Below are 25659 nucleotides of genomic sequence, written 5' to 3'. Positions count from 1 at the left end.
CAAATTTCTGTTGAAATGTTAAACCTCATTCCAAACTTTTCTTTATTGAACCCTCTGAGGTTTGCAAGAGTAATTTAAGTAGTAATAGTTTAGGAGGAAAATACTAATTTATCCTGACTTTTGAAGGCATGAAGAGAGATGTAACTGCAGGCTGCCTTAGTTTTTGATAATGGCTTCGGCATAAATCTTTATTCAAGTGAAAAATCTGCAAAGTGTATGGCTAAATAAACTCCATTATTTCACGATCACATAACACTATAGAACAAGTTAAAAAGTTTACATTTTATTTTTAATTAAAACAGAAGCATAAATATCCATTTTAGCATCTAGTCTTTACACAAATATGATTGTTTAGGAACATATATTTGTTGTTATTTTAACTGCTAGAAATGCTCAAATAAATCCACGTCCAGCACGTTGCTCTCCTGCTCGAACGTAGTGACGTCAGCTTGACGGTTACAAATTTTCCCCTCACTGCGCATGTCAGGGATTCTGTTTGTGTTGTTGCTCATTTTACTTGACGTTTACCAAAAAAATAAATAAATAAAACGAAATATGTAAATATTATGTCACGAGAAACTATGAAAGCATGTCAAATTTAACGAAAGAAAAATTCATGTGTTGTGTTTTTTTGTTTTGTTTCGTTTTTTGTTTTTTTTAGCTACGTCGGTTCTTTTGAAATCCCGGATGTGACGCAACAGCTCCACTTCACTGTCGATCCCCCTCCTGGACTCCATGTATGTGTGGCTGCGTATGTCGCCTCCTTTCCCTCGCTAGTTTGCTTCATCTCCCACCTCCGCTCACCTCCCGTGCGGGTAGCAGAATGGCGGCGGCGGCCCCCAACCCGGAGGACTCCGCCAGGTGCAGCGGCGGCGGGACCAGCACGCCCAGCGCGCTGGCCGGGGACGGAGACGCGGAAGAGGCCGAGGACTTCACCTCCTCCTCCCACTGTTCGGAGCTGTCTCGGCGGCAGAACGAGCAGAGGAAGCAGGGCTTGTTCTGCGACGTGACGCTGGCCTTCAGCAGCGGGGCGGCGACCGGGAACATCCAGAGCTGCGAGTTTTCCGCCCACAGGTCCGTCCTGGCTGCCGCCACCGATTATTTCACCCCGCTGCTGGGAGGACAGTTCTCCGAGTCCCTCTCCGGGCGGGTGGAGATGAAGGAGTGGAGCTCGGAGCTGGGGCCGGACCCGGAGACCGTGGAGAGTGTGATCCAGTACATGTACACCGGGGAGATACGGGTCAGCACCTGCAACGTACACGAAGTACTGGAGCTGGCAGACAGGTATCATCTCATCTAAAATAGTCCTTTTTTGTAGGATTCTTTGTTTTTACAGATGTGTCTGTACCCTTTCATTAAGGAAACAAAACCCCGCAATGGTCACTGAAACGCATTAAAACTGACCAAAGTAACAATAAGAAAACATTTACTGAAAATCCAACGCAGCTTTTGATTTCTGGTTCAACAGAACTTAAAAAAAAAAACTAATGAAGCTGGCCTTGACACAAACAATGGTAACTGAATTTAATATTTTGTTGCACAACCTTCAGCTTCTGTAACTTTCCATGAGATTTCTGCACCTGTCCACAGGTATTTTTGTCCCACTCCTGAGCAAACAGCTCCAGGTGTCTCAGGTTTGAAGGCTTCCTTCTCCAGATGTTTCAGCTCCTTCCACAGATGTTCATCAGGATTCAGATCAGGGCTCAGAAGGCCACTTCAGATTGGTTCAGTGTTTGGTTCTGAGCCATTCTTTGGTGTTTTTTGCTGTGTGTTTTTGGGTCATTTTCCTGTTGGAGGACCCAGGACCTGCGACTGAGACCAAATATGCATTTAGGCAAATTCCAGTCTCGCTTGTTCTAACTTTGTGACCTCCTCAGTTGTGCTCTTTGGCTCAAACAGCTACTGATGAACCTTAGAGGTTACCTCTGATCTCTTTGGACTTTATTTTGGGCTCTTTGGTTACCATTCATATTATCCATCTCTTCAATTTGTCATTAATTTTCCTCCTGCCTCATCCAGGGAGGTTGGCTGCAGTTCTGTGGACCTCAAGCTTTTAAATAATGTGCAGGAACATCAAGCTGCTTGGAGATGGTCTTATAGTCTTTATCTTTAACATGCTGGTCAATAATATTCTTTTTAAGCTCCAGATACATCTCTCTCCTTAGCTTTCTGTGGTCTGTGTTTAGTGTGGTACACACCATGATACCAAACAGCACTGTGACTACTTTTTATCCTTTAAATAGGAAGACTGACTGATTACAAAATTTAATTATTTTCTTCATTGTTTCCTTGAATCACGACTCCAAAGTGATGTTTGGATTTCAGTAGTTGATTTATTAGTTAAAATAAATCTTTTTTTTGTCAGTTTTAAGTTAGGTTTTCAAAATAATAACCCTAGTATATCTAATTAACATGAACTGCTTGTTTTCTTTGATTTATTGTGTGTTTTTTGTGCATTTTATGGTAGGTTCCTGCTTCTGCAGCTGAAAGATTTCTGTGGCGAGTTCCTCAAGAAGAAGCTGAGCCTGACTAACTGCGTAGCAGTCCACAGTCTGGCTCACATGTACACCTTGGACCAGCTGGCCTTACGGGCTGCAGACATGATTCGGCGCAACTTCCACAAGGTTATCCAGGACGAGGAGTTCTACACGCTCCCTTTTCACCTGGTCCGCGACTGGCTGTCGGACGGGGAGATCACGGTGGATTCGGAGGAGGTGCTGTTTGAGGCAGTGGTGAAGTGGGTGCAGAAGAACCCAGAGGAGCGGAGCCGCTACTTTGAGGAGCTGTTCTGCCTCCTCAGGCTGCCCCAAATAAAGCCCACCTACCTGACCAGGGTGGTAAAGAATGAGCGGCTGGTGGCATCCAACGAGGCCTGCCTGCGGCTGGTGTCAGAGGCCGTCGAGGGTCACGCTATCCGCTTTGAAAACCTCAAGTCGGCAGATATGGAGTTCTGGTCTTCACAAATGGCCTCCTTTCAGCCCCGCTTCGGCCAGAATATGGACGTTATCATGGTGGTGGGTGGGGTGTCTGAGGGGGGGGACTACCTGAGCGAGTGTGTCGGCTACTTCATTTACGAGGATCGTTGGGTCAACTTGCCTCACATCCACAACCACCTGGACGGCCACGCCATCGCGACCACGGAGTCCCACGTCTACGTTGCAGGTTCCATGGAGCCGGGCTTCGCTAAGACAGTGGAGCGCTACAACCCTAATCGCAACACCTGGGAGCAGGTCAGCAACCTGACCACACGGAAGCACTCCTTCGGCCTAACTTGCATTAAGGATATCCTCTACAGCATCGGCGGCCATGGCAACTTCAGTCCAGGCTTCAAAGATGTCAGCGTGTACGAGCCCGAGCAGGACAAGTGGCACAATCTGGAATCTGCTCCCAAGATCCTGCGAGACGTGAAGGCAGTGAGCGTGGAGGACCGGTATGTGTACGTCACGGCACGCACCCCCGTGGATACAGATAACGAGGATGGACTGAAGACGGTGACCACTCGCTATGACACCGAGAGCCGCCAGTGGCAGGATGTCGACTCCCTGCCACTTATTGACAACTACTGCATCTTCCAAATGGCAGTGGCTTCGACTAATTTCTACCACACAGCTTCTTGCTGCCCCAAGAATTACACAGTGAGAGATGAAGTCGCCAGGCAGAAGATTAGTGTGCGCATCTCTGACGAAATCCTGGAGAGCCTACCTCCAGAGGTAACCAGCATAGAGGGCGCTGCTATCTGCCACTTCGATGAGGACGTCTTCATCATCGGAGGCTGGAAGAACAGCGACGACGTGGACAAGCAGTACCGCAAAGAGGCCTATCGCTACTGTGCTGAGCGGAAGCGCTGGATGCTGCTGCCTCCCATGCCCCAGCCTCGCTGTCGAGCGACGGCCTGCCACGTGCGCATCCCGTACCGTTTCCTGTACGGCTGCCAGCGGTACCCCATGCCCCAGAACCTAGCCCGCCAGCGAGACCGCATGCAGCAGATGCAGCAGCTTCACAGGCGCACCCTCACCTTGCGCCGGCAGCTCCAGTCGCAGATCGAGTGCTGAATGGCTCGGCGTCCGCCTCGTCCAGGAGCTGCGCAGCTCTGGCCGAAGATTTACAGCAAGCCGCCATCTCGCCGCAGCCATCGCCGACACCTGTCCATACATAACACACTGCAGTGGGTCTCGTGTTGCTTTTGTACTAGAGTTTATTCATCTAAACGGCGTGACATCAGGTCCCAGGCTGTGTTGTGTTAATCACTAATTTGTGAAAAGCCATGAAATATGCGGGCAGGTGTGTACTGAGCAGGTATTAGTCTGTGAGGAGGAATATGGCATATTTAAAACATGTGAATAAGAGTGTTATACAGCAGCCAAAACTGAATATACTTTAGTCATTGATGTTAATTCAGATGCTGGTTATCTATTTGTACATAAATAGTATAAATCTGTATATGTATACATTTATATTGATATTTTACATTCTGTTACTGTATGTTCGTTCTGGTAAGAATACGTGATCTCAGTAATTCCTGCATTCCTACATTCTTAATGAAGTCTCATCATTCCATTGTAACACTGTGACAATCCCCTCATGGAGGTGTAACACTGGTTTGAACAGTCTTAACTTTACTTCACTTATAATAGTACTATTAGCCTCTGCTTGTTGCTTTACAGCTTCAGCATCTAATGTGAATTAGGTGTTTAGAATATTCCAGAAAACCTAGACATTCTGTAGCCCTGTTGTAGACTGGTCTGCTTGTTCTCCCTAACAGCTGTAGTGGATTTTTGGTCACTTTCGTTCGTCATGCACTGTACTTTCAGAGATGCAAAGACGTGGCAAGGTTTATTGAAATTATTTCTCCATTCATTGCATTTGAAGATTTTATTCCGCATCAAGTACCAAATCAGTGGCACTGGAGCAATCATTCCTCTCTTTTGCACTTTTGATGACTATGTATCAATGCATTCCTGATCGTTTGAGAAGAAATGTAGAAAATGTTTGTATGTACGATTGCGGGGGGGTGTCTATGACTTGTGTTTGCACAGGGTTCAGTCATTGCTCTGGAAAGAATGGCAAAAGTTTCATTGGAGCTGCACTTTTTAACATCTATAATTGTTCGTAAAGTCTTAAAGAGGCATTATTTTGCCACTGCACTTTGGTTTTGCTTCATATCAGACAAGGTGATTGTATTTATGAAATTATATCTGTTTTTTTTTTTAGTTTAGTTTATTTTTTTAAACCAGCTTCCAGCAAGTTTTGAACTTTGAACAAACACAACGTTATCAGTATGGGCCAAATCGCTTCAAGCATAAATGTCTCGTAAAAAACCCTGTTTTATTGTACTTCACTTCAAGTTGGGTGTATATTGGAGATGTGATCTGGATTTGTCGTCTCCTGTTGTCCACCAAAGAGACTGACGAGATGGAATGAAAAAGGAATAATAATTTGAGCAAATCGAGCGGGGGATTGTTATGAATGTGTTGTGACTGACATTCAGAAATTCCCGCAGTCTTTGCAGGGCTTCTCAAGGTTACAGAAATGATATTCATTTCCACTTTATGACCAACATAAATAGCACTGCAAATATAAACTGAAATAAGCTATGTATTTGCTTTGCATGTGATAGTCTGACATCGTGTCCTTAACAATGGATGTAAGAAATAATAAAGTCAGCACCTGCAATTAAAGATGTTTTGTAAGACAGATGCACGTGTGTATTATTGCTTTGTTGGACACTCGTTTTTTAATGTAGCTTACACACAATATAGCAAACTGCTGTTAAATTTTTTAGTTCCATATTCAAGTTACAGCCACATGCTTTGGTGGTAAAAGTAGGTCAGCGATTAAAAAAATGAATTGGCTTGCAAAAATATATTGCTGCCACGCCTATAATCAAATTCATAACCACCCAAATCTTAATAAGCTTGTATCACTGAATGAATTTAAACCAAATTTCTGATAACTTCTTTTAGTTGGTGTTTGTATACTTATGTGACATCTACTTTTAAAAAAATGTTGTCTTTCTTAGCTGGGACACAGTAATAAAATAGATCTTAAAGTCTCAAGAATTCTGTTTCTTGGTTCAATAAAAGTCTGAATATTCCCTGAAAAGTACGGTCACCTTTGCCTTGGAGAAAATATTTAAAAAAAGAAAACACTAGGAACCTAAAATCGGAGCTTTTTGTTCTGGGGGGAAACGTGAACACAGTCGCACCTTGAGTTACGTAAAGCCGCTGCTGCCTTCGTTTTAGCTCGTAAAAAATTAAAGCATAGCAACTGCCTCGGAAATACATCGATGTGAAGTAATTTAATGTATTCATTCATTTAATTATTAAAATTTATAACTTAAATCACCTAATTATAATTAGCAAGCGTCTTTAACCTAATTTATTATGAATCAATGAACGGGTAGTACTAAAAATTCCGACGCTACTGTTAGTTTTGAACGTAACAGCGACGTTCTATGACCAATCACGGTTGTACTTTAGAAACCGGTTGCTCATCATATAGCTTTTGCCCCCCCAAAAAGACGCAGCATACCATCACCTACTTCTCTAGAAAAAATGGTAACACTTTCCTGTTAACTTTTAGACGATTTCCAAACATTTGAAGGTTAGCCTTACAGCAATTAACCAGTTTACTAGTCGCAAGCTAAACTGTTTTTAAGCTAACGCTAACTTATCACCAACTGTCTGCGGCTAACTGACGATTCCGTGGGGAGTTGGTTAAAGAAAATACGAATTAAAATGCTTTATGTTTAAAATGTTGATGCCAAACAGGGGTATGTCATAAAGGAGTATCTAGCTTGTTAAATGACAGTGTTAAACTTGTCATTTATCCAGTTTTAACTGTGTCTCTTTGCACAGATCCCAGAGCTGTCCAACCCCTCCGTGTGTATGAAGGATCCTCAGAGGGTCCGAGAGATCCTCCAGGCCATCTCGGAGGCTGGCTCCAGCACCCTGCAGGTACCTGCCCCGAAACCCCCCATAAACACAACCCTCCTCACCCTACAGGTCACCCACAGACTAATTTAATTTCATTTTGTTTCATTTAGGTGATCTCAGATTTTGACATGACCCTGACAAGATTTTCTTACAACGGGAAGAGATGCCCTACCTGCCACAGTAAGGAAACCGAAACTTTTTAAGCTGTTTTACCAAAACATGTTAAAGTTATTTAACTCAAGCTCAGCTTTAATTTGTGGTTAAAGGGTTGATAAACACAATCCCGGTTCCACTGGAAGTCATCCTCATTTCACCACTTTTATTTTTGTTTTCCAGATGATCTTTTATTTTGTCCTTTTTATTTTACCCCCACCATCATTCCGGTTGGTCTGATGATTGCTATTTTGGACACGGATTCTCTACAAGGAAGAAAATTATATTTATTAAGAAGGAAATCTGTTTTATTTGGTCTCTGTTCTGAAACTTGTTCCTCACATATCAAGAAAAACGAAGTGGCATTTAATCCAACTTCATTTATTTATGAGAATCATAAATAAGAGTTTGTTATCCAAGCTAATGGAAATACTATCAGACATATTAATTTAAGCCACTTTAAAAAACAAAAACGTATCTCTGTTTTATACAAGGCTCATGTCAAGGTTAAACATTTAATAATAACACAAATGCAGTATGGTAACTGGTTAAAATGGTGAAAAGTCCAAACATTTTCAATCCTAACGTTATTCATTTGTTTAGATTAAATTTATTGCATCGTTTCTTCTGTTTGCAGATATTCTTGACAACAGCAAAGCCATTTCCAGTGGATGCAAACAAAAGGTAAGAAAGAAAAGCAGTTTTTTAATGCGGTGAACTGGCTCGACACTTAATGGTGTTAGATGTTGAGAGTTCAAGTTTGTCTCTGAACAACATTTGACAGATGGCCTTGATGCTGTTTAACTCATAAATCATTTAGATTATGTCACAGTTAAACCTTAAATGTAGTTATTTCATGTTAAACACTATAATGACCCACATTATGGTACAAAGGCACATTCAGGTTTTAAGTTTAAGCTGTAGTTTTACAAACAGTCATTCAGTTTCTTTTATGTGTAAATTTATTGCTGAAATAAAAATTACATGTTTATAGGATAAATTTTTACCATAACAAAGTGTCTGAATGAAAATGTAATGTTCTGTCTGCCATCTAGTGGCTGAAATGAGAAACGCAAACAGACAGACAGAAGAAGTGACTTTTGAATGGTTCCTGTTTTGTGTTTTTGTTCAATTTTAATTTTAATTTTTGTGACTTGTTGTAGAACATGTTCTCATTTATCTTTTATCTCGTGTTATACGAGTCAACATATCTCGTCTGTTAAAAGGTTTCTGCCTCTAAGGCTCCATCAGGTTTATCTCGGTGTTCTTTGCTCAGCTGATTATCAGAGTTTTTCCCGTCTTCCTCAGCTGGATGAGCTTCTCAAGACATATTATCCCATAGAGATCGACACGTCACGGTCTGTAGAAGAGAAGCTGCCTTTAATGGTGGAGTGGTGAGTATTAATCACTGATACTTCATCTGTTCCAGTGTTGCTTTGGAGTCAATATTCTGAGAGGTATTTATATATCCCACAGGTGGACCAAAGCTCACGACCTCCTGGTGGAGCAGAAAATCAGAAAAGACGATCTGGCCGAGGCAGTGCGCGAGTCTGAGGCCATGCTGAGGTCAGAACATCTCACGGCTACAGAAGCTTTGAGTTCTTACCGAGTTTGTGACGTGGAAACGTTCTGTGTGGATGCTTGAACAGGGAGGGCTACGAGCTCTTCTTCGACCACCTGCACAAGCACGGTGTCCCTCTGCTCATCTTCTCTGCTGGGATCGGAGACGTCCTGGAGGAGGTGATTCGGCAGGTTCAGGTCTTCCACTCCAACGTGAAAATCTTCTCCAACTACATGGACTTCGACGAGTCTGTGAGTCACCGCACGCCGCGGGTTCTGCTTCCCTCCCAAAAAGCAGGGATTTCAACGCCGTCTGTTTGGACAGGGGGTGTTGAGGGGCTTCAAGGGGGAGCTGATCCACATCTACAACAAAAGGGAAGGGGCGCTGCTGAACACGGGCCACTTCCAGGAGCTACGGACACGACCCAACGTGCTGCTGCTCGGAGACTCTCTCGGGGATCTGAACATGGCTGATGGCGTTCAGGACATGCAGAACATCCTCAAGATCGGGTTCCTTAACGACAAGGTGAGTTAAAGACCGTCGCTTTAGTCGTGGCGGTTTTATTACCGTATTTAGCATCTCTTTTCTTTTTGTTTTTAGGTGGAGGAAAGAAAACAGACCTACTTAGACTCATATGACATCGTGTTGATAAAAGACGAAACGCTGGAAGTTCCTAACGCCATCGTTCTTTATCTCACTGGCAACAAATGAGCGTGTTGTTCCGCGGCTGTAGGACACTGGGACCATCAGCTGAGCAGTCCCTGTGGGTTTCTTATTACCGAACGGTTAGTAACACGATTTCCTTTTTGTTTTTTTAACTTGTACTAAAACCTTCACACACCTGAACGTATCTGTTGACCATAAAAAGCCCTGTTGGACGAGCCGAAGCCCAGTTTACATTTCCTCCTTCTTTATTGGCTAAACTGGACGTCCTGGCAGCCAATTACACACAGAAAGTAAAGAGTTCATATTGTTATGGGTGTGTTTTTTATCTCTTAGGTTGTGTCACACGGTTCTGATTTTATTATAAGATTTAGAGAAGAGAAAATGAAAAACATAACATTTAACAGCTTGATTTTAAACTGGTTCAAAGCCTCTTGTATACAGTGAAGCACCTACTTAAGAACTAAAGCATTTCAGGTGATTTAAGAAAAAAAACGACATTAGAGTCCGTTAAAGTGCTACCTCAAGGGTGTGACGAGACTGACAAGAAAAACACAGGATGGATACGTATTTAAAAGATTAGTTTTATCTTTCCACAAACCGTTCTCTGGGTTTCCTCACTGTTAAATGTTTTCTCCTTAAAGGTTCCAGTTTGTCTGATAATAAACGTGGTTTCATCCGTTTCAGTGAACTTCAGTCTGCCGGGCTGTTTTCAAACACGACTTCGTACAAACAGTAAATGCAAATAAAGTTAATTAGTCTACATCTTGTTAAAAATGTTTATTTTCTTCTACACAACGGTAATAAATGTCTTCTATGGCAGCATTGATGATACAGTCGTACCAAATGTATTGTACAAGAAGTGTTTTTTTTAATTATTTCTATATTGAGGGTAAATTCTGAGACAAAACAAACCTTATATTCATAAAGTGTCATTTTTTTATTCACCTGTTCATAAATAAAAGACTGTTGGAGCTGAATGTCTTACTGTGGATGTTCATTTTTTCTATATAAAACACGCTGTGATGGAGACGGAGACACGTTCTGCCCTGGACTGCAAAGTGATGAACATTTCCTGATATTTGGTTACTTTAAAACAAATACACACACCTTTAAAAACCAAACAGAAATTTTATTGTTAAGTAAAATGCTTTTTCACGGATTGTGTGCAGGTGTGAGCAGCAAAGTTCAGGGCCATTTCTCCTCCTCTTCACATTTCAACTTTAAAAAAAAAACGTTTTCTAAAACTTGCACCTCAGCTGCCGTAACGACAACATACCCAGAGTTTGTCACTCCGTTCACAGCTCGTCTCGAACCGCCTGATCCTCCTGAAGCATCACTTCATCCTCTGTAATTTTCCCGTCTTTATTCTGGTCCTGATTATCAAACATGTTCTTAATAACGTCGTCGGCGTCGACGCCCGGCCGAAGTCGACCTTTGCCCTCTTTCACTTGCAGCCTGATGAACTCTGAAAACTACAGAAAACAGATTATTTAAGACAAAGAGAAGCAGTAAAATGTTCTAAGGGCAGATCCACTGGGTCTACTAACCTCCGCGAGAGGGACCTCTTTGTCCCCGTTGAGGTCCAGAGCACCGAAGAGGGAGTCGGGGGCGTCTCCAGTCCACACAAACATGAAGCCTTCAGGGACCCCCTTCTGCAGCTCCACCAGCTCCAGTTCAAACAGGAGCACTGCACTGCTGGGAACGCCTGCAGCTGAACGCAACAATCCAAAAGAAACATTAATTACAGGCCCTAAGCATGTTACATGATGTCACGCTCAGAGTGTGTTGAGAATGACTCTCAGCTTCTACTGCGTCAAATTTTAGCTCAATATATGTAAAACTGACTGAGTTAAAACTGTTTCTGTGTTCAAAATATGTCAATTAGCCTGATTACAAAAGTAGATGAATTTCCAAACGCTCACCTCCGTTTTCTCCATGAGCCCAGTGGGGAGGAACTACCACCTCTCTCCTCTCGCCCACACACATGCCCTTCAGGCCTTCCTCCAGACCCAGAATCACCTTCCCGGCTCCCAGAGTCGTGACCGAAGGCGAGTGGTACTGATCCCTGCAACGCCACAAAGGACTTTCAGTACAAGGCGTTAAAGAAACTCGTCCGAGAACCAAAACCCTGAAGCCGTGCAGCCATACGTGCTGTTGTCATGGACATGGAAACGGTTATGTTTGGTTTCGAGCCCCCTGAAGTCGAGTCAGACAACGAGCCGGAGACGATTACATGCAGGCAGGCGGAGGGTGCAGCGCGAACAGCGGGGGGCGCTCACGAGGAGTACAGGAGCGTGCCGTCCATCAGGGAGCAGTTGTAACGATACTGAATCCAATCGTCGGCTTCGCTGGTGGCGTTACAGCCCGGAGGCTTGCGGGTGACTCTGATCTCCACCGGGTCGTTGGGGTTGTGGAAATCGATGACGTGGATGTCGAAAATCAGCACAGCAGAGCCGGGAATCAGGTTTTCTGCAGCCAGAGGAGGGAAAACGAACCAATAAACAGGCCGTGTTTGACTTTATGGTCTCGTTACGCCATCTGAGTTTGTTTTCAAAGCTCCTGAACGCAGGAAGCAAACTCACTGACTCCCTCCTCGCCGTACGCCATGTGAGGAGGGATGACGATCCTCCTCTTCTCTCCGGTACACAGACCCTGCAGGGCTTTGTCCATCCCTCGGATCACGTAGCCCATCCCGATGTACGTGTTGTAGGTGCTGTTTCGCTGGTAGCTGCCAAAGAAAGTGCGACCTCAAATTTTTTATTTTTCTTACTAAGAATGAGAACGAAGCCGGTGCTCACCTCGAGTCGAAGGCCGTGCCATCGTGGAAGGTGCCGTTGTAGTGGTAGCGGATGTAATCTCCGGTCACCGTCCTGCGGGTGCAGCCCTTGGGAACCTCCTTCACCTCCGAAGTCACGTTGTCGTTTGGATTAAACACATCAACCAGCAGCACCTCTAACACCAGGGTGGCCTGAGGGGGCACCTTGCTTCCTGTTGGGAGGAAAGAAACGCGTTAAAGGAACTTCACAAATTTATCTCATATGGAAACGTTAATTTAACTCCATTACCGACTTAAACTGACACTCGTTTCCGTAGATTACTAATTACAGCTTCATGAAAGTTGTCCTCAAACAATTTACCCTCCGCCCCCACAGTTCACCGGTTGGTATTTAGAAAGTGTGGAGACAAAAAACAAAGCCTGTGATTTAATCCTGCAGCTGAACACTTCACACAGACCTACGTCTCCACTCTCACAGCCATGTTGGCCTGCCACTAAAATCTTCAGCGCTTCATCAGAAAAGAAGAATTGACTCAAACATCCGATCTTTCTCCCAGAACAGTCCTCCAACTTAGTGGAAAAGGTATTAAAGGTCAGAAAACTCAGCAAACAGGCAATCTGGTGACAGAAATGATTATTATTGCTACTGCTCAACATGGTCTACTTTACCTCCTCTTATTGTAAAGACAACACCAAGTTAATCCAGTCTGTTCATTTTAATCTGCAATGAAGTTTCCAACCTGCAGGGAGCTGAAAAGACAAGGAATCCTTACGGATCACTTCCAGCGTTACTTTCCCGTTTTGCTGAACAATTCTGGAGTTTCAGGTCAGAAATCGCCACTGATTTCCTGAATCAATCTGATTCTGGCTCACGGCACTTAAACTGGATTCAGTATTGATTTGTATATTTTAGCTAAAAAGCCAACATGAACAACAAAAAATGGGACAAATGATTGATGAGCTGGATGTATCTTAAGTTTCTGGTCTCAGGATTTAAAGGTACTCGTTGCAATGTCATATGGTTGCAACTTCCACGTGTTTGTTTACCTACGGAGACAGCTGAAGGTGGATGAAAACAGGCCAACGACGGCGACGTCTCTGGAAGAGCCGTTTGGGGTCGAGAAGCCCGACAGTTTGGATGTGACGGTGTGTGTTTATGCTCAGATTTATTGAGTGATCTATGCAAGTCACAGCGCTTTGTTTACGCTGAGGGTGTACCCGGATTTCAGAGCTGCATTCAATATATCTTGAAGACTACTGGAGTAAACTCCTTCAAACTGCAGCGTCTGATACAAATCCGGTTTGCAATGAGGACCTTTAATGAATCAGTTCAGTCTCAAGCTTTAATCAGAACCCAGGAGGACGCTGCTGGCGACTAAAAGCCCAGGAAAGTGGACAGAAATCCTTGTGAGAGTGAGAAGACAGTGAGTCTGAGGCGTTTACTTCAGCAGTCAGCGCTCATAGCTCTGAAACTGTAGTGCAGTGGAGGCAAAATGGTCTCAAAATGGCCACTTTCCCCTTTTCTGTCATAAATCTCTGTGCATTCTGGGCTGTTTTACAGCAGGAGTTGGTCATGGAGGAATGATGAGAAGGTTATAACAATAAGAAGTGTGAAGATAATGTGCACCTAAGAGAAACGAGCCCTATGATTATATGTGAGACTGACCGCGTTTGGTGAACGTTAGTTTTTACCATAGCCGCTTTCTCCATACGCCAGAAAGGGTGGGATGATAATGATCCGTCTCTCCCCAACACACATGCCCAGGAGACCCTCGTCCAGCCCTTTGATGAGGTCTCCCTGCCCCACGTACGTGTCGTAGGTGGAATTTCTTGAGTAACTACAAACCAAAACAGTTCAAAAGGTTCTTGTGAAACACAGAAACGCTCAAATGTTCTTGTTACAAATTAGAGGCGAGCTCCTGCGCACGTGGAGTTGAAGGTCTCCCCGGACAGCAGCGTGCCGTTGTAGTGGTAACGAATGAAATCTGATGCCGCGCTGGTGCGGCTGCAGCTCGCCGGCTTGCTGATGGTGCGGATCTGGATCTTGTCCTCGGCGTTCCACATGTCCAGCAGGAGGACATCGTACACCAGCGTGGCGTCTGGGGGAATCACGCCGCCTGTGGGAGCAGAAACACTGGCTTGGTAAGAACAAAATAAAAAAGAGGGGGTCCGTTGGGCGGCTTTAAGATGCCAACCTGTTCCAATGCTTCCGTAGGCCAGATGTGGCGGGACGGTGATCCTCCTGCGCTCGTTGACACACATGCCCTGCAGACCCCGGTCCATCCCCGTGATGAGTCTGCCCAGGCCCACCTGACTGATGAAGGCTTTGCCTCGGTCATAGCTGCACACAAAGGAAGGGGGATGACAGATTAACAGAAATGACACCGATCATAATCCACTTGTGCGTTTTCAAACACTCATATCAACACTTGTAAAAACTGACCTTTTTTAAACCTTTAAAGGTAATTTCTGGTAAAAAAAAAAAAAAAAAATCACAGAAATAAAAGCCCTGAGCTGGAGTAAAACTGATTTATTTAATTATACTGTTAGACTGACACGTGTGCGTGTTGTCACAGTTCAGTGTGAAGCTGCATCCATCAGGAAAAACTGTAAACTGGATCAGAACCGAACCCTATCTGTTCTGTTTGCAGGTACAAACAGCAACACTTTGCCGCTCGTTTAACTCAAACGACCTTTAACCTCCCTTTTTAATTATTTATTTGTTTTTTTTATTACATTTTACCTGGAATCGAACTGCTTCCCGTCCTCGTAGAAGGTGCCGTTGAAGTGGTACCGGACGAAGTCCTCCGTTTGCACTTCTCGGGGACAAACTTTCGGGATGTCGTACCGATCCACCACAACGTCCACCAGCGGCCCCGAGCCGCAGCGCGCGGCGTGGACGAAAAATAAAAGTTTCAAACATTTCCTCAAATCCATCTGGAAATAATAATAATTAAAAAAATAAAACCAGCAGAGACGGAGCTCCGTCCGCCAGCGGGGTGGATGTGGTTCAAAGAGCGGAAAAAAAGGTGCAGCAGAAAGTCCGACCGAGCGACGTTGTGAAGCGTACCGGAAGAAGTGATGCCGCTTCCGCTTTGGGGATGTCAAAATAAAAGCTCCATTGCCCATAGAACGAAAATCCTCAATTCAACAACTATTAATTATTATTTTTTTGACTTGTGAAAACATGTGAACAAGGTCAGTCGCTGTTTATCCAATCTATAAACTCAGTTTAAAGTTTTAAGTGGGTTACTTTGCAGGTTAACACAAGGATTGAATAATTTACACGAACAGATGCACTCATTTAAAACATTATAAAGTACAATCACAGCCTACAGAAAGAGCAACAAAATATGCACTAATATACACACTGAGGAAAAATAACTAAATTAAACAGAATGAAAATTAAAAATAGTTGATAAGTTGTTGGAAAGATGGAGCGTAGCAGAAAGAGTTATGGTTTTAAATCTTCAAAAACTGCAATGAATACTTTGTGGTGTTTTGTTTATAGTTTATAACTGAGTAGATGGAACTGAAATTTCCAATTAACTGTAAATGATCTTTGTTGGAAAATGTTCCTGCATGAATGTTTCAGTGAAATATCTGGTAATACATTTTTGCTGAGTTAAAGTGCTTCAGTTTAATCAACTTTAAACGTCAGGAAAAGCACATTCCCTGTCACCATCGAGGACTATCCCCGTGACTTTCTTTTCTTTCAGTTTAGCTCCTGTCCCAGATCTTTGACATCCCTTCGTCTTGTCCAACACAACCTGGGCTCAAACCCGCAGCCTCATCGAAACTCCTTTTGCCAGAACGGGTCACAAATTTGAGCACAAATGTGTACCAACACATCAAAATGGTTGGACGTCTGCATCCAAAGTCACCTCTGTTGAGATATTTTCAGTCACTTCGGCTGTTTTTGTGGGTAAACAAAGATATTCGGTAGTTGGTAGCCAAGGTTTACTAACTTTGCTCATAAATTTTTAATTTAAGGACACATCAAACATCAAAATAAGAAATAAAGTCAGCCAATTTTGTTTCTTACTTCATGGATTTTTATTTTCTAGTCCTCATGACGTTGTAATGGTTAACTTTGAATCCAAATACTGGTTTTACGTCATGCTTTTATTTAGATGTTCACATCCGGTCCTGTTCTCTCTTATTTCTTGCATCTTCCCTGCAGAGAGCTGCAGGAGGAGGAGGAGGAGGAGGATGAAGAGGAGTGGCCCCGGGGCCTCCTCCCACCTTCTAATGGAATTCTGCAAACGTGTAAAGGCTCCCAGACCCGACCCCATGTTTCCACCCAGGACTCCCCGAACCTGAGGTTTTTTACTTGATGTTACACATGACAGTGTCAGACTTTACCAGAAATGTTTTCATCTCACGTCAACAAGGTTTTACGTAAGTTTAAAGTCTTAATTCCGTCCAAACAACATAAATAAATCAAACCACTCCTGCATAAATAAATAAATAAATAAATAAATAAATAAATATACCTTGAGCTTCAGATATTTAAAGATTTACCCTAAAATTTGCACTCATTTTCAAGCCCAGGTGTTCAATTTTGAGCTTGTCAGTTTGCTGAGACTCAAGTAGGAACTCTTTATATAAGTTAAGTTTAAGATTCAAGCTTAAATTACTGGATTATTTTTAAAAGATACAAAAAATAAATAAATTAGAGTCTGTTTGCTGTCTGTTGAGTTTTATGACACTGGAAAAAAGGAGAAAATTGGACCTTTTCCTCCTTGAGGTCCAGAATGATTTTTTTTTGTCAAGCTCCACAAAAGGCTGTTTGCACCGGAAGCAGGAAGTTGCCCCTTCACAGTAAATTTCCATTACTGATTTTTGAGTCTCCGTGTTTTAAACTCTGACTATGCAATAAAATTCTATTTGTAGCAGTAAGACAGAAAACACATTTAAGTTTAAAAACAATAAAGATTTTTACGTTTATCTCCAAGACGGAGTACGCTGATTTGCTCGCTGGTTTTAAAAAGCTTTTATTTTGAAAAGCCCAATCCTCAGAGTTGAGTTTTTAGTGTTTATTTCTGCGGGGCTTTCACAGCCTACGTGCAGGCAGACATGAGCGGACCCTGGTAAAGAAAGAGGGACGCCTCCCGGTCCATTCAGAGCCAGAAGAGACTCCGGTCGGAGCCGGCGGAAGGGGAACGATGCTCCCGAGAAGCCCGAGCCTGGCCTTCCTCATCCCCGCCCTGCCGCCGCTGCTGCTGCTGCTGCTGGTGGAGGCTCAGTATGAGAAGTACAGCTTCAAAAGTTTCCCCCAGAAGGACATCATGCCGCTGGAGTCCGCCTACAACTACGCGCTGGAGCAGTACGCGGAGCAGAACTGGGCCGAGAGCGTCAAGTATCTGGAGCTCAGCCTGCGGCTCCACCGGCTGCTGCGGGACAGCGAGGCGTTCTGCGGCCGCAACTGCAGCTCTGTGAGCCGGGAGGGCCGGGGGGACCGGGGGGACGAGCCGGCCCACGGCAGCCTCCGGGTGGTGCGACACATCCTGCTGAGGGCTGCGTGCGTCCGACAGTGCAGGGCGGCTTTCCCCGTGTTCAGGCTCTCCTACCCGCGGAGGGAGCTGCTGGACGCGTTTGAGAAAAGGACGCCGTACAAGTACATCCAGTACGCGTACTACCAGGTGAGTTCTGAGGAGACCGAGTCTGGGTTCGGAGGTAAGTGGATCCAGTTGGACGCACGCAGATGAAAAGCGGCTCCCCTGCTGTTTTTGTTGCTCCTGCAGCCCAAAGTCAGGTTGTGCCACGTTTCTGTTCCCCTGAAGACAATCAGCTCCTTCTTCTCTGACAGACTCTGAAGGCAAAAACACGTAGTTAACTAAATATCTGGAACAGTAAGTTTTTGTTTTTTTTTTCTGGGAAAAACAAAAAAAAAAACTGCTCAGAAACCAAACTATAGGATCCCTAAAAGCTCAGAGATGTTACCGAGTTCCCCCAACTTGTTGGTGAAAAACTTTATTAATGTTTAAAAGTCACCAACGGCTCATCGATCCTCCAGAACCTGTAGACTTTAGATTTAACTTTGTTTTGAATGAGTGTGTGTATGAAAGGGGCAAAAAATGTCCTTGTGTGTGTAGAAATTAGTTGTTTTTTTTCTAGCTTTTATATAAGATTTAGAGTCTAAACTCCATCTTCTATCAAATATCTTACCGTTTCATATTTCCCTAACGAGTTTCACTCTCAGACTGAAAGGAAAGGTTTACTTGTGGTTCTTAGAGTTTCTGAAAAAGGGACTTGAGTTATCAGAACCAGCTTCCAGCTTCAGTCTGTGAGGCTGACACTCTGTCTACTTTTAAAATGAGATTTAAGAGCTTTATTTTTGAAATCCTATAGTTAGTGTTGGTTTGGGTTTCCTAAGCTTTCCTTTAGTTATCCTGCTATAGGCTTAGACTCCCCTCTCTGTGTTTGTATCAGATTTTTGCTGGTATTAATCTGTTTTTCCTGCTATAGAAACTACACTTCTGCGTCTGTCCGTGTCTCCTTCCTGTCCTCTCAAACCCCAGCCGTCCTGAGCCAGGTTCTGGTTCTGGTTCTGCAGGAGGTTTCTTCCTGTTAAAAGGGAGTCGTTCCTTCCCACTGTGGCCCGGTGCTCGATCGTGTCCTGAGACGACTTTAGTTGTGAATTGGTTAAATGAACTAAACTGAATGAAACGAAACAAGCGTCAGTGACTGACATCTCTCTGTTTTCCAGCTCAACAACTTGGAGAAAGCCGTGGAAGCGTCTCACACCTTCCTGAAGAAAAACCCAAAGGATCCGTCTCTCACGAAAAACATGAACTACTACAAGACGCTGTTCGACGTGGACGAACACCTCATCGACCACGAGGAGCAGCCGTATGAAGTCAGTAGCTCGGCGGCGCCGCGACGCGCGTCCCGCCCTCTGACAATAACCCCGTCTCTTTGCCACCCAGAGCGTCTTCCTGAAGAGCGTGATGCTCTACAACAGCGGCGACTTCAGCGGCAGCGCCAGGAACATGGAGCAGGCGGTCACGCAGTTCTTCGACAGCTACGGCCTCTGCTCGGCGGGCTGCGAAGGCTCCTACGAAATCTTAGAGTTCAAAGACTTTTATCCAACCCTGGCTGGTAAGACGAGAAGTCATCTTTTTTTCTCAGCATGTAGGAGACGCGCCGATGTGTATTTTTTTTTCGTCCTCATTGTCGCAGATCTGTTCACCGACGTGCTGAGGTGTAAAGTGAAGTGTGAGGAGCATCTCACCCCCAGCGTCGGGGGTTTCTTCGTGGAGAAGTTTGTGGCCACCATGTATCACTACCTCCAGTTTTCATATTATAAATGTAAGAACATTTTCAGAATAATAATAACTGGATGAGTGCTGAATCTGGTTCTTTTTATTACGTTAAAACTTTTGCAAACTTTGCTCTATTTGAACCATTCAAGTGTTAAAACGTTCAGCTCATTCAGGGCATCCCAGCTACCACTTCTTGGTGTTTGTAATTTTTAAACTTTTCAAAATATTTAACGTTATTTACAAATATTTTCCCCATAGGAATGCATGGAGATCGCTTATTTCCTTCAGAACTTTGTTCCTTTTGACATCTACTCCAGCATGAGTGCTCTGTTTCTGGTTTTATTTGCTGCTTTTAGCTCTAAGCTAACATTTAGTCTTTTGCCTTTTTTTAGTTTTTAGTTGGCGTTTGGCTAGTTTTAACTTTTAGCGAACATTTAGCTAGCATTCTGCTGCTTTTAGCTCAGGGTGAGGATCATTCAGCGCTCAGCTGTTCAGATCTGTCTTTTATGATTCTGTGTTTTGTCCTCAGTGAACGATGTGAAGAACGCTGCTCCCTGCGCAGCCAGCTACATGCTCTTTGACCCCAGCGACCAGGTGATGCAGCAGAACCTGGCCTATTATCGGTTCTACCGGGAGCAGTGGGGCCTCAAGGAGGAGGACTTTCAGCCTCGGCCTGTAAGTAAAACGGGAGGGGGGTCGTTACGTCGCGAATCCCGACCCATCTTCTGACTCTGCAGACGCAACAGAAGCTTTTCAAACTGAGGCAAAGCAGCAAAGTGAGGGTGTGAACATGAACACAGTCTCAGGGTGGTTGTTAGAAGCTTATATAGTCGTGTAAAGGCACGGCTTGTTTTCCCTTCTTTTACACGGTGTGAATGTGGCTGCAGCTGCTGTGCACGCACATAAACCTCCTTGGCCAGTGAAGTGAATTTGCCACCGCCGTAAATACTTGAAGGCTTTTCAAACCAAGCAGGGGGAGAAAAAAGAAACAACAGCAGCCCAGATTTGTGGCCGAGCGCAGACATTCTCATTTTGTTTGCAGCTGCTGCTCGAGTCGACCCGAGCGCTGATGTCTCGTTTCTTTCTTCAGGAGGCTCTGATGTACTTTAACCAGACGACCAAACAGAAAGAGATGCTGGAGTTTGCACTGAACTACCTCCAAACGGAGGACGAGGTACGTTTCCTCCCTCAGCTCGGAGCGCAGACGTCTTTACAAACGTTGCACTTTGAGTGAAAATCTGACCAATTATTCCAGAGCAGTCCGTCACTACATGAGGTGCAGAACATATTTACTTCAGCATTTAAATAAAAACATAAATGCAAATAGTCTTATTGGTTTGCTGCCTTTTCAAAGAAAAAAATACTCATTTTTGTTCATCTAGCATTTAATAAATTTTGCATCAGAAACATTGTCTGCATGTCAAGATTAAAGCTGAGTGCGATAAAGCATTTTTAGTTTAGTGTTTCTTCTTTTTAATTGTTTTAATTTACTAAACTTGTTTTCTTTTTCCACAAAAATATGTTTAGGAGCTATAAATGCTTATGTAGCCTAGATTAAAGAAGAGTAAGGGTGCATTATTTGATGGGGGTTTGTGTCAATAAAGGAGTTTTAAAACTTTTATTTAAAATTCTTTGTTAGTTACGGTTCTGAAGTTCTGCTTTTTTCAAAAAAAAAAAGGAAGATCCATATTGTTTTATTGTTAATTTACTAGGATTTATTAAAATAAACAGAAGGACTGAAGAGTGTGAGGAGCCCAAAACAAGAATTCTTTTTATCTATCTTTGGTTAAGTCTCTATAAATGTTTTCTTCTACATTATTTATTTTACCTAATGACATTTTTGAGCTTGGAAAGGTTTTTGGGACTGACTGTTCAACCAGATGTTTCCTGCATTTCTCAGATAAATCTTCTTTTCTTGGTGTAGAAAGTTTATAGACTAAAGTTTATCTGTATTACAAAAAACATTTGTGTTTTTCTCCCAAGAACTAATATTCTGAGCCACATTTTTTATTATTATTATTATTTTAAACGGCTTCCCTTTTGCAGCGGAGGTTTCAGACATCTCAGCAGATAAAATCTGAACCGTCTGCACGAGCAGACAGGATGAAGGAGGACTTTCAGAGTGAAGGCAAAGTCCAGACGAAGGGAGAAAAGTCAGGATGAGGAGGAGGGGGGGCTGTGTTTTCCGCCAGCAGCGTGTGGTATGTGGCTGGGAGGTGTCGGCCACATCCAATTTAACTCGGGTCAGCCCCTCCCAGCTCCCATCGCGCCGCCTGGACCTGAGAGCAACGAGAAACATCTGAATTACAGAGCGCAGAGGCGACAGATTTATAGGCGCGAGGAGGAAAAGTGCTGGATTTTCAGAGGACTCTGTGTCTTTTTCTCTGACGTTTCAGGACGTGGTGAGTCCAGAGGACGCGGCCAGCGTTCGCTCGGAACATCCCGACGCTGAATTCGAGGGGATAGGGGACTACGAGGAGGCCTTCCTGGCTGAATGGTGGCAGGAGCCCAAAACGAAATGGGACGTTGGCGAGGCGGCCGACTGAGGACGGTCCTCACCTCTGAGCGGGGGAGGCGGGGCTACGTGACCCCCCCCCACGGAAAACACACCAAAGACCTCCCAACAAACACAAATCTACATTCCCTTCAGCGTTCAGCAGAAAAAGCACAACTGAGAGAATAAAAGGACCAACCTGATCAGCCTCTTGTAGAAACGGTTTCCTTGTCAGCCGCTGACCCGTGTTCTGATCCATGCTCATGGCTTTTTTTTTTTTTAATACAACTCTTATTATTTAAAGAAAGTTGAATTAATTTGAATGATTTGTCAGCTGCTTGGCTTTCGTGACAAGTTGCTCGGAAATAAAATATTATTTTAATATACTTTGTGGTTTGTTTTGTGTCTCCAAAAGGTCAAATCTGCAGCACATTCGACAGAAAACGATCAGTTCGAGTTCTTATTAGCAGCTTAAAGAATTAGATTAGAAACATAACGATGGGAAATCTAAACAACTGCACAAAGATTAGAAAATGTTAAAGTTTAGAATATGGTAAAATGGACGTCACAGGAAAAAATGAGTGATATTAATTGTAGAAGTTTAACTTAAAGCAGTTTTTCTACCTTTTAAGACAAACATTAAACTCTAATCATTGAATTCAAACAGAAATTCAGTACGATGGGAGATCAGGTCTGGTGAGTTTATTTTTTACTATTTATTTCAGTTCATTACCAAGCATCACTTTGTCCTTTTTCCATGGTTCCAGTCCAAAAAGAGTGTCTTAAAAATATGGTGTAAGATGCTTCTTATCGTTTGAGTTTTATTTTTTCACTTTGATTGTACATTTTGTAATCATAACAAGAGTAAATCTGCCAAAGTGCAAACTTCATACAAACCAAACGGAGCTCAGAAAGTATCGACCCCCGACACCAGAACCGTTTAATCTCATTTACAGCAGGGGGGGGGCGTTCGCTCGGAGGTTACGGACAAACAAACAAAAGGTTGTTTTTAGTAGTTTTTTTTTTTGTGAAAGACTATGTTTTGCCACATTTAAAGATGCGTGGAGGTTTGCAGATGCACGCTGCGCCGACAGATGAATAAATAGCTTTACATTTGCAGAAACAAATAAAACTATTAGCTTTAAATAAAGATTCATACATTGTATTTAACTTTTTTTTTTTTTTTTTTGCACATATTTACAGGTGTGCGTACAAGTGCTCGTTTTCTGTTTTGGCTCCATAAAAACTGTTACTGATGTGCTGCCTTTTACAGGTTGTAAAAAGAGATGAAGGATTAAAAACCTGCGTTTGCAGGAGGAGACTGACCCCGACATGAATGTAAACACGGATCCCGTTCATTCGTCCTTTTCTCTAAAAACACACACACTCGCGCTCGAACACACACACACACACACAGAGTAAACCTTCTACAAGCTTTGGACATGGTGAGACACATTCAGTGGAATGTTTGTTGGTCGGTTGGACGTTTAAAACACTAAGTGACGGTCTCTGCCGCTTCTTACTTCAGCGTTTGTTTTTTTTAAATGATCCCAAAACGTTTAAACTGAGCTTCTCTTTTTTTTTTTTTGTACCTGAAAACTTGTCGGGAGGAAGAAAAGGAGGTTAGGAACAAATGGCAGTCAGAGTCTATGATAATCAGTCCTTCCTTAGTCTCTCTTTGGAAAACTCACGGTCCACTGTTGGATTTCTTTTGCAGTTGTAGATTAAAACTGATTGCTGTCTGTAAAAAGATGCACCTAAAAGGCCCGGCCTCGGAGGAACTGAACCTCGGGTCCACTTCCTTTAAGAAAAAAAGGGAACGATTCAGCTTCTGTCACATTATTTCGGTCTGTGCACTGGTCCAGCGTTTCACTGAAGAGGTGGCTGGTCTTTTTTTTTCGTGTGTGTGTGTGTGTGCAGGCAGGCACTGGAAAGACGTGTCTCTTATCAAATTGGTCCACCGTTGATATGTTCTTTATCAGACTGTCTGAGATGCGAGAAGAAGAAGAAGAAGAAGAAGAAGAAGAAGAAGAAGAAGAAGAAGAAGAAGAAGACACCAACGCACATTCGTAGAGCCCCTGGACTGGAGGAAGACCCTGGTGTCTCCCACAGGGAGAGCCACTCGCTGGACACAATCCTCAGCTGCACGCTGGCAGCAGCCGCATGAGAATGACCCGGCCAGTGTGGCGCGAGGAGCGCCCCCCCCGCGGACCCCGAAGGAGGTGGGGGGACCAGGAGGAGGCCAAACGGAAGGAGCAGACAGGAGTGTGGAGGAAATGATCGTCTGAAGAGGTTTGGAGAGATTCGAGGACGGAAATGGAAGACCTTTTTTTTTTGTTTTTTTCATTCATTCATTTTTTTTTTTTTAAATTCCCCTCTTCTTCAACGTGGAAAGGACAGTGCGAGGAGGAAGACGAGAGTGGACAGGAGACAGACAGACAGAGATCTTATCCTCCTCCAGATCTGAAACACAAGGATGAACGGAGGGATTATCAACCGGAGAGAAGCTGCTGTAGGAAGATAAAGATGACATGAGAACCCTGGTCCTCGAGGGCCACCATCCTGCAGGTTTTACTTGTTTCTCTGCTCCAACACACCTGATTTGAATCAATGGGTGATTAACAGGCTTCTGCAGAACATGAAGAGGTAATTACACCACTGAATCAGGTGTGTTGGAGCAGAGAAACAAGGAAAACATGCAGGATGGTGGCCCTGAGGACCAGGATTGGAGACCCCTGCTCTACAGTTTAAGAAAAAAGTGTTTCAAGTAATAAAAAAAGCAAATATTTATTAAAGCTTAGCATTCCTTGAGGGAATGCATATCACCCGCCACCTTTAATCGAAGAGTTTGAGACCAAGATAATCTGCTGAGTTGTTGCCATTTTGATCAATCTTTGAAAATTACGTTATACATATGTTATGTCATAGGATATTGCCGGACGCCATACTTATTATGTGTTAAGAATGATGCGTTTCTACCACACCAAGTTTTGAAGTTTTAGCCATATTTGTGTTTCTGCAAGTTTCATTAGAATTTGTCCTGAGGTTTATGAGATATTTTGGTAACAATCAGACACACAAATACACAGACATTGGCAAAAACATATGAGTCCGAGAGAAATTTATATCAGATGTCTGACGTGGGATGGTACTGTTAAGGTCCTACCTTCCTCTTCGAATGTTCCTGCATCCCGTGAGCGTGTGAAAAGAGAAGAAAGTCAAAACATATTAAGTCTGCAAGAAAAACAAAGACGGTCTAATTAAAGTTAAGGAGGCTATCGTCATTAGAACATTGCTTAAAATGCAACGGACGAACAAGCATGTACAAAACAGCTGTGCAAGAAAAAGATAAAACTTTCTAGTTATAATTATAAAAGTATCAACTGGACAAGCTGCACTGAGCAACAGATTTCAGGACAAAGTGTTAACCTGTCGAACAGTCAGTTTATTATTTCATCTCTTCCTCCTTTCTAGAAGCTGTTTTTTGGTCAGAACATCACATGCAGCAGCAGGGTTTGCATGTGATTTATAGCAGTTGTGGCACCGACCATCTCAGCCCCACAAAGGCTGCAGGAACTATTATTAAATCTATCCACTAAGAGAAAACCTACAGCTCATCATGCACACATGCACAGACAGTTACCTCTGACCCTAAAAGGACTGACTGCATGCAAACAAATCATCAACTAGAGCTTCTCAACAAGCAGTGAATTTTAATCAGCCGGTAGCTGCAGTCCTTTTAGGTCAGACGAACAATAGCAAGCATGCAGAGGTGGAATGTGGCATTTCAGCGAGGGTATTATAGG

At 43.5% G+C, this 25659-nt stretch overlaps 5 protein-coding genes across 7 annotated transcripts in view; 3 read left to right on the top strand and 2 right to left on the bottom strand.

Moving 5' to 3' along the window:
* The first annotated feature begins 653 nt into the window (after window positions 1–653).
* Window positions 654–5696, top strand: LOC108243753 (kelch-like protein 11). Its single transcript, XM_017429414.3, has 2 exons — window positions 654–1284; window positions 2468–5696. The coding sequence occupies exons 1-2, from the start codon at window positions 740–742 to the stop codon at window positions 4050–4052; spliced, it is 2130 nt and encodes a 709-aa protein (XP_017284903.1). The 5' UTR covers window positions 654–739; the 3' UTR covers window positions 4053–5696.
* A 728-nt stretch (window positions 5697–6424) lies between these two features.
* Window positions 6425–10292, top strand: LOC108243815 (cytosolic 5'-nucleotidase 3). The gene is made up of 9 exons (XM_017429505.3): window positions 6425–6557; window positions 6858–6956; window positions 7046–7115; window positions 7726–7772; window positions 8397–8482; window positions 8565–8654; window positions 8738–8900; window positions 8974–9174; window positions 9250–10292. Exons 1-9 carry the CDS (start codon window positions 6555–6557, stop codon window positions 9358–9360), a joined length of 870 nt encoding a protein of 289 aa, XP_017284994.1. The 5' UTR covers window positions 6425–6554; the 3' UTR covers window positions 9361–10292.
* A 131-nt stretch (window positions 10293–10423) lies between these two features.
* LOC108243814 (FKBP prolyl isomerase 10) lies at window positions 10424–15148 on the bottom strand. Its single transcript, XM_017429504.3, has 10 exons — window positions 14835–15148; window positions 14287–14432; window positions 14019–14208; window positions 13784–13929; window positions 12114–12303; window positions 11898–12043; window positions 11595–11784; window positions 11238–11380; window positions 10863–11026; window positions 10424–10787 (listed from the first exon to the last, which is right to left on the bottom strand). Exons 1-10 carry the CDS (start codon window positions 15026–15028, stop codon window positions 10611–10613), a joined length of 1686 nt encoding a protein of 561 aa, XP_017284993.1. The 5' UTR covers window positions 15029–15148; the 3' UTR covers window positions 10424–10610.
* A 1991-nt stretch (window positions 15149–17139) lies between these two features.
* On the top strand, window positions 17140–22240 carry p3h4 (prolyl 3-hydroxylase family member 4 (inactive)). The gene is made up of 7 exons (XM_017429473.3): window positions 17140–17736; window positions 18804–18953; window positions 19024–19195; window positions 19277–19405; window positions 19889–20034; window positions 20450–20533; window positions 21756–22240. Exons 1-7 carry the CDS (start codon window positions 17260–17262, stop codon window positions 21903–21905), a joined length of 1308 nt encoding a protein of 435 aa, XP_017284962.1. The 5' UTR covers window positions 17140–17259; the 3' UTR covers window positions 21906–22240.
* The window catches only part of LOC108243795 (disintegrin and metalloproteinase domain-containing protein 11), a 29246-nt gene continuing 21329 nt past the window's right edge, over window positions 17743–25659 (bottom strand). For 2 of the 3 annotated variants that reach the window (XM_037978782.1, XM_025008880.2), the window contains exons 25-26: window positions 25020–25037; window positions 17743–17906 (exon numbers count right to left, since the gene is read on the bottom strand). In XM_037978782.1, coding sequence (XP_037834710.1) covers window positions 17882–17906; window positions 25020–25037 — 43 coding nt within the window. In that variant the 3' untranslated portion in view covers window positions 17743–17881. Of the gene's footprint in view, window positions 17907–24228; window positions 24317–25019; window positions 25038–25659 lie in introns of those variants that run through there. The other variant, XM_037978783.1, reaches the window with a different exon arrangement.

The sequence above is a fragment of the Kryptolebias marmoratus genome, linkage group LG12, assembly GCF_001649575.2.
Source record: "Kryptolebias marmoratus isolate JLee-2015 linkage group LG12, ASM164957v2, whole genome shotgun sequence".
Classification (NCBI taxonomy): domain Eukaryota; kingdom Metazoa; phylum Chordata; class Actinopteri; order Cyprinodontiformes; family Rivulidae; genus Kryptolebias; species Kryptolebias marmoratus.
This window is presented reverse-complemented; position numbering and strand designations above follow the sequence as displayed.